The sequence below is a fragment of the Macrosteles quadrilineatus genome, unplaced genomic scaffold, assembly GCF_028750875.1.
Source record: "Macrosteles quadrilineatus isolate MER2022 unplaced genomic scaffold, UCM_ALF_1.0 Scaffold_7__1_contigs__length_78375512, whole genome shotgun sequence".
Lineage (NCBI taxonomy): Eukaryota > Metazoa > Arthropoda > Insecta > Hemiptera > Cicadellidae > Macrosteles > Macrosteles quadrilineatus.
Window position 1 is genome coordinate 4,723,559 of NW_026542600.1, and position 17,368 is coordinate 4,740,926.

General features: G+C 36.9%; 1 protein-coding gene across 1 annotated transcript in view; it reads left to right on the forward strand.

Annotated features, from left to right (window-relative positions):
- Nucleotides 1-1,229: 1,229 nt before the first annotated feature.
- The window catches only part of LOC128998092 (protein artichoke-like), a 37,574-nt gene continuing 21,435 nt past the window's right edge, over nt 1,230-17,368 (forward strand). The window contains exon 1 of the mRNA XM_054424086.1: nt 1,230-1,330. Within this exon, the coding sequence (XP_054280061.1) occupies nt 1,320-1,330 (11 nt within the window). The 5' untranslated portion in view covers nt 1,230-1,319. The remainder of the gene's footprint in view (nt 1,331-17,368) is intronic.

Sequence of the window (17,368 nt, forward strand, 5' to 3'; positions counted from 1 at the left end):
ATGTTCCACCCCATATTTCTATTCCATAATCTATTTTAGAGTTGATAAATGTGAAATAAATTGTTCTCATCATTTCTTGGTTACCTAACTGAACTCAAGCCAAATCACTGTTTCAGATTCAGATTCAGATTCAGAAACACTTTATTCAAGATTTACATTTTACAAATATAAATGCAGAATGGCGTCAATAAATACAATTAATTCTATAAAATATTATCAAAATGCTCACTAAATGAGTAGTAACATTTGCTTATTATAAATATTTTCAATTTCTTTTAAATGTCTTAATATTATTAATTTCCATTATTTCTTTAGGCAGAGAATAAAAAAACCTAGTACCTGCAGCAGTGGGTTTTTTATTATAAAACTCTAAACTATGCCTCTGGATGGCTGGGTAGTTCCGATGCCGAGTATTATAATTATGTGTCATTCCCAATTTCGGAAGTGTATGTGTATTCATTTCACTTTTTAGATTAATTATAGTTTTATAAATATATAATCCATACACTGTAAAGATATTTAATTTCGCAAAATAATGTTTTGCCGATTGGTTTTCTCCTAAGTTTAACATGATACGTATGGCTCTCTTTTGTAAAATTAATATACTATCTAAATTTTGAATGGTTGTTGCACCATATAGTTCAATGCCGAATGCAATATGTGAGTTTATGTGAGCATAGTAAACCTTCAGTAAAACATTCAACGAGCAGAGCTTAGACAAGTTGTGCAGGATAAATAGACCTGAACAAATTTTACTTTTTAGTTTATCAATGTGGTACAACCAAGATAAATGTTGATCAATTATTAGTCCTAAGAATTTAGTTTGAGTCACTTGAGTTAAGTAATTGTTATCAATTTTTAAATGAGGTTTTAAAGGTTTTTTATAAATATTTTTGTTCAAGGTATCCAGTTAACTAACGTTCTGCCAAAGATGATCCGCCGGGGCTCACAACCTCACAGCCGCCCTATATTCAGAGTTTTTGTATTCTCGATTTTATCATTTGAAACGTTCTTCATTTTCGTGTAACCAGACCCGGTGTTGTTTCGTCGTCTCAAGAAGACTAGCGGTATCCCCCTCTCCCTCCCTCACTCACTCACTCTCTCTCTCTCTTTCTCTCTCTCTCTCTCTCTCTCTCTCTCTCTCTCTATCGCGCGCCTCCCCCTTGACCACAGATACCTCTGTGCTCAGACCCTGTCTCTTGAGTCTTGAGCTGTAGTCTGTAGTCACTAGTCAGTGTTGGGAACGGGACGCGAGTGTGCCTCACTAAACATGCAGTAGTGTAGAAGTGTCTATCTGGAATATACCAAACATCGCCAACATGTGGATCAGGTAAAAGATTTGCTTCCAAAATACGGATATCAAATCAAATACGATTAGTAATTGCTTCATGTTAGGGATCGGTGTTTTTGAGTACTGTCGCAGAAAACATACTACGTGGTACCGTCTGTTAACTCGATATATCCTTATTAAAATTTAAAAGATTCAATTTATGGAACTAAGGACAAAATATTTTTTTTTATTTGCTACAGCCTAATGCAGCTTCTGCTGTATCTTACTTAGTATATATTATTAATTTATTGGCTGGACGGATACGTAGTAACCTCCCTCCTCAATTGCGTATAATAGAGTAAAGTTAAATGAGAGAACTTCGCTATAAAAAATATACTTTTCCGCACACGACATAGTAAATAAGTTAAATAGGTAAATATGAAGCAAATGCCTCTCCGTTTAGTCATTATTTGTTTAACACACAACCAAAGTTTATAGTGACTAGTAACGAATAATTAATCGAATCAATCTTTGCAGTATAATCCGATGTATTTTGTTCTCGACGAAATCACCGCAATCGTTGCCCGTGGTAACATGACTATAATTCTATAGAATGCGATTTAAAAATTAACTAAATAAACACTCAATGGTGGAAACGACTAATTAATAATGGTACCTAAATACTACCCGTAATATGCAAATTAATTACAATAATATAGGTGCTTTGATTTAGTTTTAGGGGCGGTGGTATTCCGTAGAAGCTGTCAACACTATAAGCACATATTTAAGGTTTATAAGCGGTGAGTAGGAACAGGAAGTGACACATTGGAAAAGCGAGTTTAGCATCGTCCGTAAACCTTTGCTACAATCACCCACTGCAGTTGTGAATTTTTACTTTACATAACCGCCATTGAAGCGCCGTCAATGAGTGGAAACCTTGTTTGTAAGCTATTGGCGACGATCATTAATAAGTTTAAGTTTCCCAGCCTTATAAAACACTGATTCAAGGTCTTCTTTCTGGTTATCAAAACCCAAGAACAATTTTATACACAAAGAATCTCTGGTTCCTGACCTGGATGATGCCTAGTTATTTAATTTCATTTTCGGTTACACTATTATTATTCCACTTGCGATTAAATAAACCGTTACGTAAAAAAAATTTTTAAATCTCACTTGGATGGGATTTGTCTTCAAAACGTCATCGGAAATGGTTGCGGTATTTGTAAACATATCAATGACATCTAGGAAAATAATCTTTATCCGAACAGCTGTTCATTATTTCAAAGATGATTATGTGATAAAAATTAAAAAATTGGACGAAAACTTGACAAAAATCGCACAAAACTGCATTTTTGAACGTCCGTAATTTTATTTAAAAAGTAGTGAGGCCATATTTTAATGGCTAAAGACACTCTCGCCAATCCAGTGAATACATTAAAATGACTTGGATCTTGATAGGTACTCTCGTTTTTCTGGAGAAGATTGCGTAAAATACCATTTACAGACAGACAGAAAGACAGAAATTTAGATGTGACTTGTTTCGGCTTCTTTAATTTATAGAACGTAAAAATAACCTAAAAATTTATGATTCTGAGCAATGTACAGACAAAACTCTAATTTTATTTATATAGATGTCAATCGCAATACAGTTGGTTAGTTATGTTTAGTTTCACTGTTCACTAACGTAAATCTAAAATACTTTGGCTCATTGACTGGGTTAAGTTTTCTTCGGAGAGTAAACACATTCCATCCCAGCTGTGAAATGCCTCTTATGGTATATCACCTTCAATCTAATGTAGCTATCTCGTCAACAGTAGAAACAGAGAAAGCAGTTTCCAATCTGTAACGCTGGATACTAAAGGTCGCCTTCGTCGGGTCCAGTCTCGACATTCAGTCAGAGACGCAGAAAGTATAATGTGTGGAGATTGAGAAATGTGATCAAAGTTGAGGTCCTTGATAATCGTGATCACCGAAGCCACAATGCACATTTGATTACAAAAAGCTGAATCAATCCAAATATTCTTTTATTTAGGGCGTTCCCTAAATGTTGGGTTACAGCTTGGATTTCAGTTGGGGCATCAAGAGATCTTTTTACACGTCTGTTTTTGAATCAGTAGCACTTCTCACTTGCAGCGGTTGTTTAATGTGGAACTTTGATCAAGTCAAGTCTTCAAGAAAAAACAAACATTTTACCAAGGTTTTTTTGATGGTTGGGAAAAGCTTTGCTATTTGTTTGTAGTTGAAGTAGGCCCTCTGCAGATGAAGTATGCCCTCTCTGCAGCTGTAGTAGGCCTCCTGCGGCTGAAGTAGGCCCCCTGCAGCTGAAGTAGGCCCCCTGCAGCTGATGTAGGCCCACTGCAGCTGATGTAGGCCCTCTGCAGCTGAAGTAGGCCCCCTGCAGCTGAAGTAGGCCCACTGCAGCTGAAGTAGCCCCCCTGAAGCTGAAGTAGGCCCTCTGCAGCTGAAGTAGGCCCCCTACAGCTGAAGTAGGCCCACTGCAGCTGAAGTAGCCCCCCTGAAGCTGAAGTAGGCCCTCTGCAGCTGAAGTAGGCCCCCTACAGCTGAAGTAGGCCCTCTCTGCGGTTGTAGAAGCCCTCTGCAGCTGAAGTAGCCCCCCTGAAGCTGAAGTAGGCCCCCTGCAGCTGAAGTAGGCCCCCTGCAGCTGATGTAGGCCCACTGCAGCTGAAGTAGGCCCTCTGCAGCTGAAGTAGGCCCCCTGCAGCTGAAGTAGGCCCACTGCAGCTGAAGTAGGCCCCCTGCAGCTGAAGTAGGCCCACTGCAGCTGAAGTAGCCCCCCTGAAGCTGAAGTAGGCCCTCTGCAGCTGAAGTAGGCCCCCTACAGCTGAAGTAGGCCCTCTCTGCGGTTGTAGAAGCCCTCTGCAGCTGAAGTAGGCCCTCATACAAATAATCATCCACGATTCGTCATATCCTTTCATTCTCAGACATTGCGATGAATCGAACTGCTTCTCAGATGACACGATTTCCTTCCGGGAACAACCGGACCTCATTTCCGGCAAAATTCCTATGGTATTTATTCGGGAAGAATTCGCTTAAGGATTCTATTTATTTGGGGAAACGTGTAGTGGAGAAATATGGGTGTTCCCGGGTTTAACGTAGTTTGCAAAATCGCTTCACTTGAAAGAATTGTGCAGGGAATTAAATTCATATAATATTTGTATTAAAATAGTCGTGATTTAGGCTCGTGGGGCTTACTACAATTAAGAAGCCATACATTGTGTTTTCACAACTTAATCATCCTTCCCTCTATATGTGGATGGTTCGGGCGTTAAATTGAATGAGTTCTTAGAATATGCACTTGTACTTGTACAACTATTCGACAAGCATCACTCTGAAATACATCTACCGTACCACACCGATAAGCCTGTAGCTTATATTCAACTTATATTACCTACACAGATGAAAGGAAAACGGCCCTAAACATAGCACTCTCTTATGCCTTAACTGAAAACTCGACATCAAATCGAGCTACACACATGTGGATGAGTCCCCCTGGATTAATTTCTTTTTAATCAAGAATATTAAAATCAGAAACGTAAATTAGAATGTACAATGTGTGTGTGTGTGGGGGGGGGGGTTGGAAATGTTCTTAATTCCTTTGATTAATTTGTTGGAATGTTTCCTAGTCACAAATGATATGGTAAAACGGATGCATATAATGATTACACAACAAACAATGAGCCTATTAGTTTAAGCTACATCTGATGGAACTGTCGTTCGTTTGATTTAAAATTTTAAAATTGGACAGCTGAGGTTTCAATAGAGTCAAAGTTTATTTGAACGACTAAATACTCAAATCCATTATAGAGGTTAAAAAACTGAGTTTTAGTTACAAAAACCAAAATCCGCAAAGGGTAATACGATAGTTATATATCATATATGAATAAGAAGCCATCATTATTTTGAATTCATAAGTTAACGCGCTTCGTGAAAGTATGCACTGTTGGTCCATACTGCCCTGAAGTATGTTGCCGCCGTAACCATGGCGATGGTGATTTGGTGATAGCGGTACAAGTACCGTACCAGCTGTGGGCTTTCTCTTATTATTTCCGTCGATGCGGGTATTGTAGAATCATATGGCCTACATTAGAGATCACAGGACGTAGTATATTGTTGCCGAAACATCTACTACTACATTGGCAGAGGTGTATGGCTGATTTGCATGGGTCCAGAATAGGAGTAACATTTCTTGACCTTGAAACCATTTATTCCTGCGAATATGAGACGATTAAGCAATTAAAAACTACCATCTTCTGAGTTGGCATAATGGCTATAAAATATTCGTCCCAAATAATAATCAATTTTCACAGCATTAAAAAATAACACGAAATAAAAGCAACATTCAGAGCTAAGTTATGTTAGCTAACATATGTTTTAATGTGTTTTTTGTAGATTGCCTTTAACCCTTTATCCAGCATTACAAGTATAAATACTTAATACAGTACAAGCTCGATGTCCGTGCGTAGCCGGGCTACTTTCTTTACTTTGGATAGTAAAATAATAACTTGCGATGTGTTTGTAATTGAAAGATCGTAAGTTACATGAATGAACATTACAAGAGAAATCCGTTCTACGACTGTGAATATGCCAAGTAGTATTATAAAAATCACTCAAAACAGGATTTTTAAAATGTTCAATGGAAGGAAATTGCGTTTCATAGTTTGGGACTCGCATTTTTTAAACTAGATTTTTTATTACACTCTTTAGTCTTTATTGAGGCGATAATATAGATGTGTATTACTGTGTAAATTCTTTGCAAGTGAATCAATGATTAAGATTTTATAACTTGTCCTTGTCAATTCTGAGAAATCCTTCCTGGAAAAGATTAACAATGTTAGTCACCTAATATTATTTGTCCTCGATGTGTCAAATAGCAACAATAGTTGTTGTTGTAATAGGTGTTGGACTTTTCTTATTTTTCGTTATCATTAACTTACTTGTAGTTTGTAGTAATTGTTGTACATTTATTTTTCCAACTTCATTTCTATAACTAATTAAATGTGGATTTTCAGGTATGTGGCTAGGAAGGCCCTCGTGCAGTTACTGGTGATTCACAATTCTAAACCGATTTTCATCAACTGTTGGTTCGTATTTTATAAGTTGTAGTTGGATGACGTGATGCAAACTCAATTATATTAGTTGAGTTAATTGTTTCCCATGGCATTCCATGGAAGATCTTAAGACATAGTTTTTTACTCTTTGGATGTATTTTTCAATTTTTTACGGAATTTTTTCCTCGCGTCCCAGATGCCAATAGCCTCAACTAAGATCATGGTCCAGCCAGCCTCCAACATTCCCATTACAGAAACCTGTTTTGAGCCGCCGTTAGTCACATGTTGGTTGCCCTTGAACCTTATAAGATTGTTGTTTGGCGCCACTATTGGATTTAAAAATGCGTGCGAAATTCAACATTTCGAATAAGATGAACCATTTAACTAAACAAATGTATAGTTTTTCGTTAGTAGAAATACGATGAGTTTTTTTTTATTTTACTTCATATAGCCTATGAATTATTTTACTCGTCTAAGTATTTAAAAAAATATATAAGGTGAATCTTATATATATTTTAATTTTGTTGAAGCTCAATAATGGGTGCAGATATTAACGCCTTGCCTGCATTCATTTTTTCCGTCTTATAATAAACAAAAGAAAACACTTGGATTGTTAGATCTAATGTTGTATTTTCTCTACCTAGCTAGGGGTTGGAAATTTTTAGATTAGTGTACAGTGCTGAAATATAATATTGAAATACGAGTTTTTTTTGTTGTAAAAATTCTGTTTAATAATGATATAGACGCATCTGACTATTTTATTTGTACGACCGCAAAGATATTGTACAAAAAACTACGAGTTAAGCTAATCTGACGAAACATATACACTTTTATTGAATTTAATTTGAACCATTTAAGTTTTAAATGGCTTGTAGAATATTTCTAGTTCTTGGAAAATTTGATCGTGATAGCTTTCGAATTGCATTTTCCTGCTCACCTTTACTAAGTCTTCCACTGCCCATACTACCATTCTTAACTCAATTACTTTTATTCCCTGCCCATCAAATTTGTGTTATTGGACATTAAGATTTGGTAAATATAGGGTATTCGACCTCACATTTCTTCGAATGCTTCTAAGTGCCACAAAGGATATTGATCTAATTGAAGACTAATCTAAAGAATCTGTATGCCTCTTCTTCCCTGTCCTTACATCCCTACATAAAATAGTAAATGGAATTTGGGAGGATACTAATGTTTTAACAAAAATATATTTAAGAATAACCTGATACAGATTTGTTATTATCTCAAATTCGTTATCCAATATTTTGGCACAACTGGGAGATTGTATTTTATAGTTTGTAGCGTGCGGCCGCGGCCGCCTGAGACCGAGACAACGGCAACATGATAGAATACAAGGCCGGGCTTTCACTGCTCACAGCAAGGACATTGAAATGTCTTGGACCAGCCTACTCACCCTCCTCTGACACAAACTTATGTCACACAAAACCATTATCGTCCGTACAACTAGGAATGCCTTATTTCGTGGAGGTTCACATTTTAGCAAATTTACCTTTTAGGGAATAAGCTATTACCGTAGTACTCATGGTAAGACCTGGACCCGGGACCGATTTACTTTTTCGTTTTGAGGTCCCTAGAGGCCAAAAACACCATTCGCTCAAATTCATATATATGTGTCCGCTAGCGCGATTACTCGAGCGAGAATCATCCGATTTGATGAAGTTTGGTATAAACGTGTAAACCTACATTTATTCGAACGAGTTCGCGAACCAGCATGATCGAACTATGGGAACGGGTGTTTATGGGGGGTTTTATGGGATAAAAATTGGGGTTTCCCCTTTTCCCCCCCAAAAAAAAACAAAGAAATTTTCAAATTCTTTCCAAACCATATTGTAGAGCTTAACGAAACAAATAGTTTAGTATATTGAAGCGTTACTATGCGTCTAATGATTACGGAGAAAATTCCAAAATATTGTAAATTTAAAATTCCCATGTTATTCTTATGGAGAATAAGTAAACTGTTTTAGTTTGCTTGTTTATGAACATATTTTGATCAAATTTGGAAAATGTTTTTATTTCTTACTAAACTATTAACATTTTACAAAAAAATAAACACTTTTTTACCCTTGCTGTTGCAGCAAACATAAATACTCCTTAAACTAATTATTTAAATAGGTATTAAATGTGATATTTTTATGGAATCAGGCAAATGGGAATTCGCTTAGTCTGCAGGTTTACTGTGGCGGGGGTATTTTACAAAAATTTTCCTTCTTACTGAAAAAGGACTCTCGGAGCCGGATCTTTCCCGTTTAACGAAATATTTCCAAGGTAAATTCCCTACACACTCAGTGTAATTTTTTTTAATCTTTATAATAGGAAATTTAATTGTAAACTCATCTTTAAATATTTTATGTACAATACAGTGTATATTTGTATTATTTATGCCGGCATGCAGTATAGTAATGTTTTCTAAATAACCAGTTCCCGTTGAATGCTTCCCCTAATATATAACACGACAATAGTTTGTCTTACGCTCTCAAACTACTAAATTAAGTCTTTTAAACTCTTACCTACTCCTGTAATAGAAGTATATAACTGTGGGCAGGCTGTTCACTTGTTGGTCACTCCATTACAGCTATTTACCACCGGACGATCAATTCATGTCATGCCCATCAACAGCCACTCATCCATCATCTCGCCGATCCAACAACACAATAATATTTCTGCTCCACGATCTCTACATTGTAACATTTTATAGGAGTTTTAACATTTTACCCTATTATATACCGCCAACACATCTTTCTGTTTGTCTTAGAGGAGCATAATAGTACCGCGATTACAAGTTATGCTGCAGTTCCATGGTTTGTTAACTATTTTAACACACTTTTACACAGGAAGAAATGTAGTATATCCTTTGACTTAAAGAACATAAGAAAAACTGCCACTTTCTTAAATATTCGTGTATAATAGTTAATATTGAAGGATCATTGGTATTTACACACCAAGCAAGTATGAACGAGGGAGACCCAAGAAATCGGGCAAGGGAATATTTAATTTCGGTAGGTTTGGACAGAAGACTAAATAAATATATGTGTATCCTTTGGACACTCCTTTAGTGTTTGCGCCAGTGATATTTTTAATTAAATTGAGAGTATCACTAAACCTCTTATAGACGCGGCCCAAACCTTTAGATATTGAGCCTGTCCTGCCTACACCCAACATCACTAGGCTAGCAACACACCCACAGCAACAAACAGTGCATGGGTCTTCATTTTACAAATTGCCTCGGCTCAGAGTTCAAATATAGTGCGTTCAAACAGCCGTGGCACTTGAGGGATTAGGAGGCCCCAAGGGTTTCCATGGGGTGTCCTAATCCGTCAGGTGCCACGGCTGTCTGAACGGAGTATAGGTAGGTGTTTAAGGGTAGTATATAGGAGTCAGTGTTTAAGGCCGAAGATGTACAATTTCATAATATAAATCCTGTTGAGGAATAGAACAGCTGGGGAACATCAGAATTTGCTGGGTCAATGTGAAACTACATGAATCCAAAAACCCATAAACGTTTCTGTCTTCTATCTTAATCTTCCGTATAAAGTATTTTCCTCTTCAAGCTGTTACCTGCAGCATTTTCAAAGGACTGTATTTTCTCACTGTCCCACTATCCTTCGATACACCCGAATTTACTCCAATGCATATTCCTTGCACTCGTCTAGAATACGTGGACTTGGAGAAGGAGTTCTTCGTAAAGTCCACGTATTCTCTGGAAAAATACCCTCATGTCGCATCTTCCTTATTCGTAGAGACACTCCATCACCACATGTTGCGACGTCTCTTGCTCTCCACAGTGAGTCAGCGATCACCTTCCACGAGGTTGAAACTTTCCCGCTTCGCCTTCAAGTTGCCTTCACTGCGTCGTGTAGTTATCAGTTTGCCAATAGGACAGAGTTCTAAAAAAGCCACATTGGGATCTTTCCGACCACTGAAACATAACGACAACAATAAAAAGTTTCTCTTCCCATAGTACTCGTCCACCACCAATCTGCCAATCGCAAAGTGTTTCTCATCGGATCCTCTTTGGACTTCTTTGATGTCGAGTTTGTCTTCTTTGTCTCCTCTTCTTTTGAGTGTTTCTTCGACCACCAAGTTCATTGGGATAACTCCAGCAATTACTCTGACCGCTACGTGGAGCACCGTGCTGTGGCTGTAGGCCTTGATCACTCCCCCTACAGCATACTCCTCTGAAGACTCATTCATTTCGACTTCTCACCTCGTCTTCTCATTTGCTGATCCCAACACCATGGGTTCAAGCACACCGATAATATAATCTTAGGTTTTCGCATCTAAGCCCGCTGTTCACCTTGCCCATTTCCTTTAACTTCCCAAATGCCCGTATAGACTTCTCCATCACTTGGTCATAATGCCTGCAAACTTCAATCCATTTTCTTACTACCGCTACCACTAAATACTTCGTCTCATTCCAGCGTCGGATTTTCACATCTCGCATTTTAATGCGTATGAATCTTTCAACTAACCTTTCTTTCCACCATTATAATGATATCCCTCTATAAAGTTATCTTCCTTCCTTCTACCCACCTGGTGACGAGATGGCTTTTGTTGCTTTCCTCATGAGGGCAGGGCTTTATTTGGACTTCACCAAAAGCAGTCATCATCCGCATAGGCTCTCGCATACCTTCCTTGAAAGGCAGCCACAGAACGTATTAAAACAGAATGTTCCACAACATAGGGCCCAACACAGAACCTTGGCGAAATTCTTTTGGCTGGTCACTTATGTAGGGTTTATTTTGGTTTTATGTAGGATTTTGCTTTACTCGGGTCCTTTAACAATTCCTTTCTTCCACACGTCAGGAAACCTGCCTTCCGTCAGCGTCTTGTCGTACAGGTTCAACTGCGCGTCCTTGATCTTTCCAAACATCCCCATGACGACTTCTGTCTTGATTCCATCGAATCCTAGGGGGTTCATGTTTATCAGCAGTGCTACACATGCGGTTAGCTCTTCCTCCGTGAAATCTTCTTCATCTGGAGAGAGAGAGAGAGAGAGAGAGATAGATTCCGTTAGCCGTTACCTGTTTGCGTCATCATCCGCCGCTGGAGTGCTGATTGCTGGGTTGCTGGTTATCTAACACTCGCCAATCCGCATCTCAACCATAGCACACCCGTACACCTGTTATCTACTTTATACTAATTTATACTTTATACTTACGAAATAATAACAAACTAGACAAAGGTAGCAACTGGATTATGCAAATTTGACATTACATGTGTAAGTCAAATACCTGTAACAGTTAACTCTGTAGTAGCAAACGGTTTGATTTCATTCATAATATTTTATTACACTATATCACAGTAATAATCTCTACAGGTATCTCAACCATACCTTAAACAGTCAACTTTAGTAGATAACTATAAGATTGTATGTAATATTTAAGAATTGCAGCACTTGTAATGTCCGGAGACACTTTGTGGAATTACTTCGGCAGTAGAGAATATCAGTACCATGCATTAACGGGGCCTTCCATTATAAACACTATTATCTGGGGAGGAATTTAAATCAACTTAGCCAGACTATAGACGTTGAGATGGTCATAAGAATAGTCTTGAACACGTTATAGTTTGGAGGATTATTTAAATGAACTACTCGTTTTTCGTTGTTGATTTTTAAGATGTTTGCTGAAAGCTGGCACCACCAAAACGCTCGCGACAGTTAACAACATGACATGAACCAATTTTTACAACTGCTCCAAACAGAACTAGAGAACTCGAGTAGTTAAATTAACTCAGGTTACATGGAATTATATATTTAAGAGTCTTGATGATGAGAATACTGTACTATGAAGACAAAGATTATACAACTGTGGGGCTGAGTGCTTGCGTGATTATTAGATGCTTCCATCTACCAGCCAAGGTCACATAATTAGTCAGTCATTCCAGCCACAAGACCCAGACATAAAAGACATAGGTAGTAGGACAACTATGTTTAGCATGCCGGCATGCCTTAGGTTTTGTTTTGGTTACATTCTACCGCCGATTCCCTATGATACAGTTTAAAAAAGTATCCAGTAACAGATATTTAAAAGGTTACGTACTTCCGTCCGTCTTTAGTCTTGGACCTGCACCTAACCTATCGTATATCCGCATAATTAGTCTTGGACCACCAAGGTGGTATGTTTGTTCTTACCATTTTTTAATAGGTAAAGAGATGTTTAGTCTCTTTTAGTGAATTTCCCATATAGGGACTAAAATTTTACCGTAGGTCTCGAGGTAAACCTAGACCCGGGACCGATTTATTTTTCATCCCTAGAGGCCAAAAACACTATCTGTTCAAATGCATATATATGTGTCCGGTAGCATGATAACTTGGGTTGAATTGTTCGTCTTTGATAAAATTTTCTTAAACTTAAAAACTTAAGTTTATTCGAACGCGTTCACCTGTGTATACAAACGCACTCAGACCTTGAAGACAACGGTAATAGCTACTTGGTTGAACAGACAATTCTTAAATATTTAAAATTCATTATACCTCATTAAGTACATAATACTTTATAAAATAATGAAGATTATGATCTTCACCACCTGGTGATTGATTTCAACAACTACTGGTTTTACATTTTACAAAGGTGATACAGGAGGGAAAGTAAAGGGAAACACGAGAATCAAACCCGTGACCCTCAGACTAGTGGTTCTCTCATTACACTTGTCTTCTCCGCGAGCAAAAAGTTGTCAATTGAATCAACCCGTGAAAGTGGCTGCTTTCTAACGAAAGATCTTTCTGGGAATGGAAATCATTTGAGCCTTTGCTATTGAAACCATAGAGTATAATCGCCAGTATAACTTGTGGTAGAGAGACAGTTTGTAAACCCAACAGGGTTGAAATCCTCGATAGTGGAATCGATTGGGAATGATAAATACCCCCGCCGCAGCAAACCTGCAGACTAAGTGATTTTCTATTTGCACGAATGGCTTTAGACTTATTATTTCCTTAAACCTATCAGATTTATTCTCTGTTTGAAATTCATACAGTTAACAATTACTTATGTTTGCTGCTACAGAGACAATTTTGTGTTTCCTGATAAAATATTAAGAGCTTAGTTCTATATTTTTATCGTGTTGCCGAAACTCTAGCACACGCTCAACCTTAATTTTTCGATCTGAACCATTGTGTGCTGTAGTTTGGTTTCGTTAAAGTAGATTAATCCTTAATGCAGAATAAAAACATCTGCTATAGTTAGTTTTAATATTTTTGTTTTTATTTCACAACCTTTCTAAACGTAAAGTCCTTCCTTTCCGCTGGACTTCGAGATAAATTTTGCAATCGATATGACATTACTCGTATCAGAGTATAGGATTTCGTACAACGATCCATTTCATTAATGAGTTTAGTGTCTCCCCTTTTTTAAATATGAAATTCAATCAATTATTAAATATTTGATCGAAGAATGGCAGACGTCATATACTAGTGAAAATGACGTATTAAACGGATAGATAACGGATTTATAATTGTAATGTTGAGGAAATATAAAAAGAGAACCGCTAAACAACGCATTGTTATACGAACTTCCTTTCTCACCAAAGTGAAGTACAGTGATTAGCGTGGCGTTATGGCAATTCTGAGTCAATGTACCATCAAGAGGTCTTTAGCCCTTTAACCACAGCAGAGGTGGCTGTGCTTTAACACATCGAACGACCATCATGAGGTGTTAAACACACACGTTCGCTACCACAATAGTACAAATTTTTTTATTCATATAGACCAGTGACGCACATATGCGACGGCCAGTTTCTACCCATAGACTGCCGTCGCATATATGCGACGGCTAGTCACAGACGACTTATGTTTGCGTCGGTATTCCAATGTTATAAAAATGCTAATATAATTTGTTTAGTTATTATTAATTGATTATATAATTAATACATAATTAATGATAATTATAATATATAATTACATATTATATATATTAATAATATTAATTATTATTATTAATATATATAATATTTTTACGCGCGCCTATAGCCTACTCTAGGTATCTGGGAAGGTTTTACAGCGTGAGCGAGTGAAGAGTGAAAGAAATCAGTACGATCCTCATTTTGAGCAAATCGAACTTCAACAGCTCAATTTTCAATCAGCTACGATCCATTAAGTGTTGCAGACGGAAAGAGGACGGGAGGAAGTGGCAGATCTGTGTTGCTATGAGATTTGCGTTCGTGGCGGGTATATTTATGTGTTGGGTCCATGATCCATAAAATTGAATAATTATCGACAGAGAAAAACTCAGAAAAAGTGGTTGCTTGGTAACGCACCAACAACATGTTAGTGAACAAATACGAATATTGACCACTAGTAGCCTACATTTTCTTTTCGTAGTATCTTTAAATAAAACTAGAGTGTTCATACTGTGCTGAGAATTATATGTTGGGGATCGGTTCTTCAGCTGTGATTTGTGCAAAACAGTTTTTTCCAAGCCATCAACGGATTCGAAATGCATTCTGCTCCAACGAGTGTAATGGTTGAGTGCAGAGTGAAGCTCTCACAGTGTACTAATTCAAGTGTTTTCAAATGCAATTTCTATTGTCCGAATCGAAATAAAAAACTCAAACCTAATCAAATACAATGAAAAAGCGCTCAAATGCATCTTTAACTTGTCTATTATCTTTAAAAGTCCGGTATTCCTAAAAGAACAAAAAGAAAATGCAGATTCCTCTCGTCATGTGAAGCGATGCAGACGATTGACATCGGACACTAGAGGTCAATGGCCTTGAAGGTCAGCTGAGTTCTGAGTGACCACTGACCAGCTGGTGTTAGTAGTGGGCACAGCTAAAGCAGACAGTGAGGTATATAAACAATATATTTATTTAGAAACAAGAATGTATAAAAACTTGGAATCATACTTGTGCGTCATTGGAAGACCGAGTTGTTTGGTGGATTTGCACTCAACTTCTATAAGACAAGCGAATATGAGTTTGACTCAGGGAGTCCCCTTGAGTCACACACACCAACAACTCAACTGTTGTTTTATATACTACTTTAATAGTGACTTTTGTCATATTTTCCCACTTTAATAGATCTATTGAATGTTGTAGCTAGGTATTTGGAGAAATATCACTTATAAAGGTGGCTAGTTGAAGGATAAACTATTTAATTTTATTGTAAAACATCTTAATAGCAACCCCGCTGCAGTAAACCTGCAGACTAAGCGAATTTCAACTTGCCTGATAAGATTCCCTCAAATATTTCCTAAATCGTGTCACAATAATTCCCTATTTAAATAAAATTATAATGAGAAATAACCACTATCACTTATCTTGGCAATATTGGTGCTTGTTCTTCACCGGAATCACGACCAATGGCCGTCACGGCAAACTGCAAAACAACCCAACCTTGAACACGGGAAAGCGAACCTTCAAATGCACGTACAGTAACCATAACATTAGTCTTCTTCGAATGAAAAACACTCACGCCGCAGCAAACCTGCAGCCGTAGAGTATTTCTATTTGCCTGGATGTTTGCAAAAACTTTAAACATTTCAGATTTATTTTCGATTTGAATAAAAGGGTTTAACAAGTACTTAGGTTTGCTGCTACAGTGGAAAATATTGTTGTACAATGGTAATATTATAGTATGAAATTGAATCATTTACCAAATGTTATCAAAATATATTCATAGAAAATCAAACTTCAACAGATTATGCCTACTTTTCCTCTATAACAACAAGATGGTTTATTTAAATGTAAAGTTCTTGGAATTTCCTCCGTAACCTTTAACAGAATAAAAATTCTTCAATTTTCTAATTATTTGTTTTCTTAAGCACTATTATCCACATGATTACTATACAGATGATAATGTATTTTCATGTTTAAGGGTAAAAATGAAACAAAATATGTTTTGAAAGATTTCAAACCTCATAGAACTCCGTTTCCATTGCCCGATCTTGCGGGTTCGCGGACGTAATCAATCACATTCATGCCGATTTTCATCAAAATGGGAACAAAATAGCTTAAGTCATCATTACATATTTAAAACAGTTTGAGCGAATAGTGTTTTAATCAAAATAAAAGTAAATTAGTCCCGTGTCTATATCTTAGATTACCGACAACGAAAATAGCTTCTACCCTATAGGAGAAATTCGCATCACGTTAACTTGTTTGGTAGTCAACGTGATGATGATAGAGGGAGACACACTCTCAGGATATCCGACCTGTCAGATCCTCAGATTGGATTTGTTACAAGGACAGCAATTAAATACATCCTTGGTCCTTGAGTACAAACCAGAATCACGCGTGTTGCAGTGTTAAACCATGTTTATTTTATACTTATGACGGTATAATATCCGTAAATTATGTAGGACATTTTTACTAATGAGGTTTATACCATTGACTAATACATGGCGCTAATATGTCAAAACTTAACTTGGATAATGGGTATAACATATATATTTCTGTGAAATTAGTCGAGTTATGATCATTAAAACACGAGCATATAAAGTATAAACATACAGGGTGTTTCCAAACTCTCTCACGACACTCCGTGGTCACAAAATAAAATAAAAAACTCCCTGGTCATGTTCCTTTGGGTCAAAACAAACCATAAGTATCATATAAACATAGGCCCTATCTAGCTTCGTGTTCCGTCTGTCACTGTGTATGTATTTTTTACATAACTTTGAATCGATTTTGGGTGCCAACTTCAAACTTGGTACGTGTATGATGACTTAATAGGAACAATTTCTTGCAAAGTATCAAGTCTCTACTTTGTATAATTTCAAAATAGCGGCAATTTTAATTTTTCAAGGCCTTATAACTCAAAATTCATAGGATTTATAAAAAAGTTACAAGTGACGAAAAGGATATAAATATAATTCAATTTACAGAAATGTACAATTTCTATAGGGTCATAACACAAATAATGGAGAAAGTATAACTTATAATTAATTGAATTAATTATAAGGGGTAATTTATTGAATTTGCCAATTTTTTTAGTTTTAACTTCAGAACGTTTATCTCCCCCCCCCTTATTTGTGTTATGACCCATACAAATTGTACATTTCTGGAAAGAGAA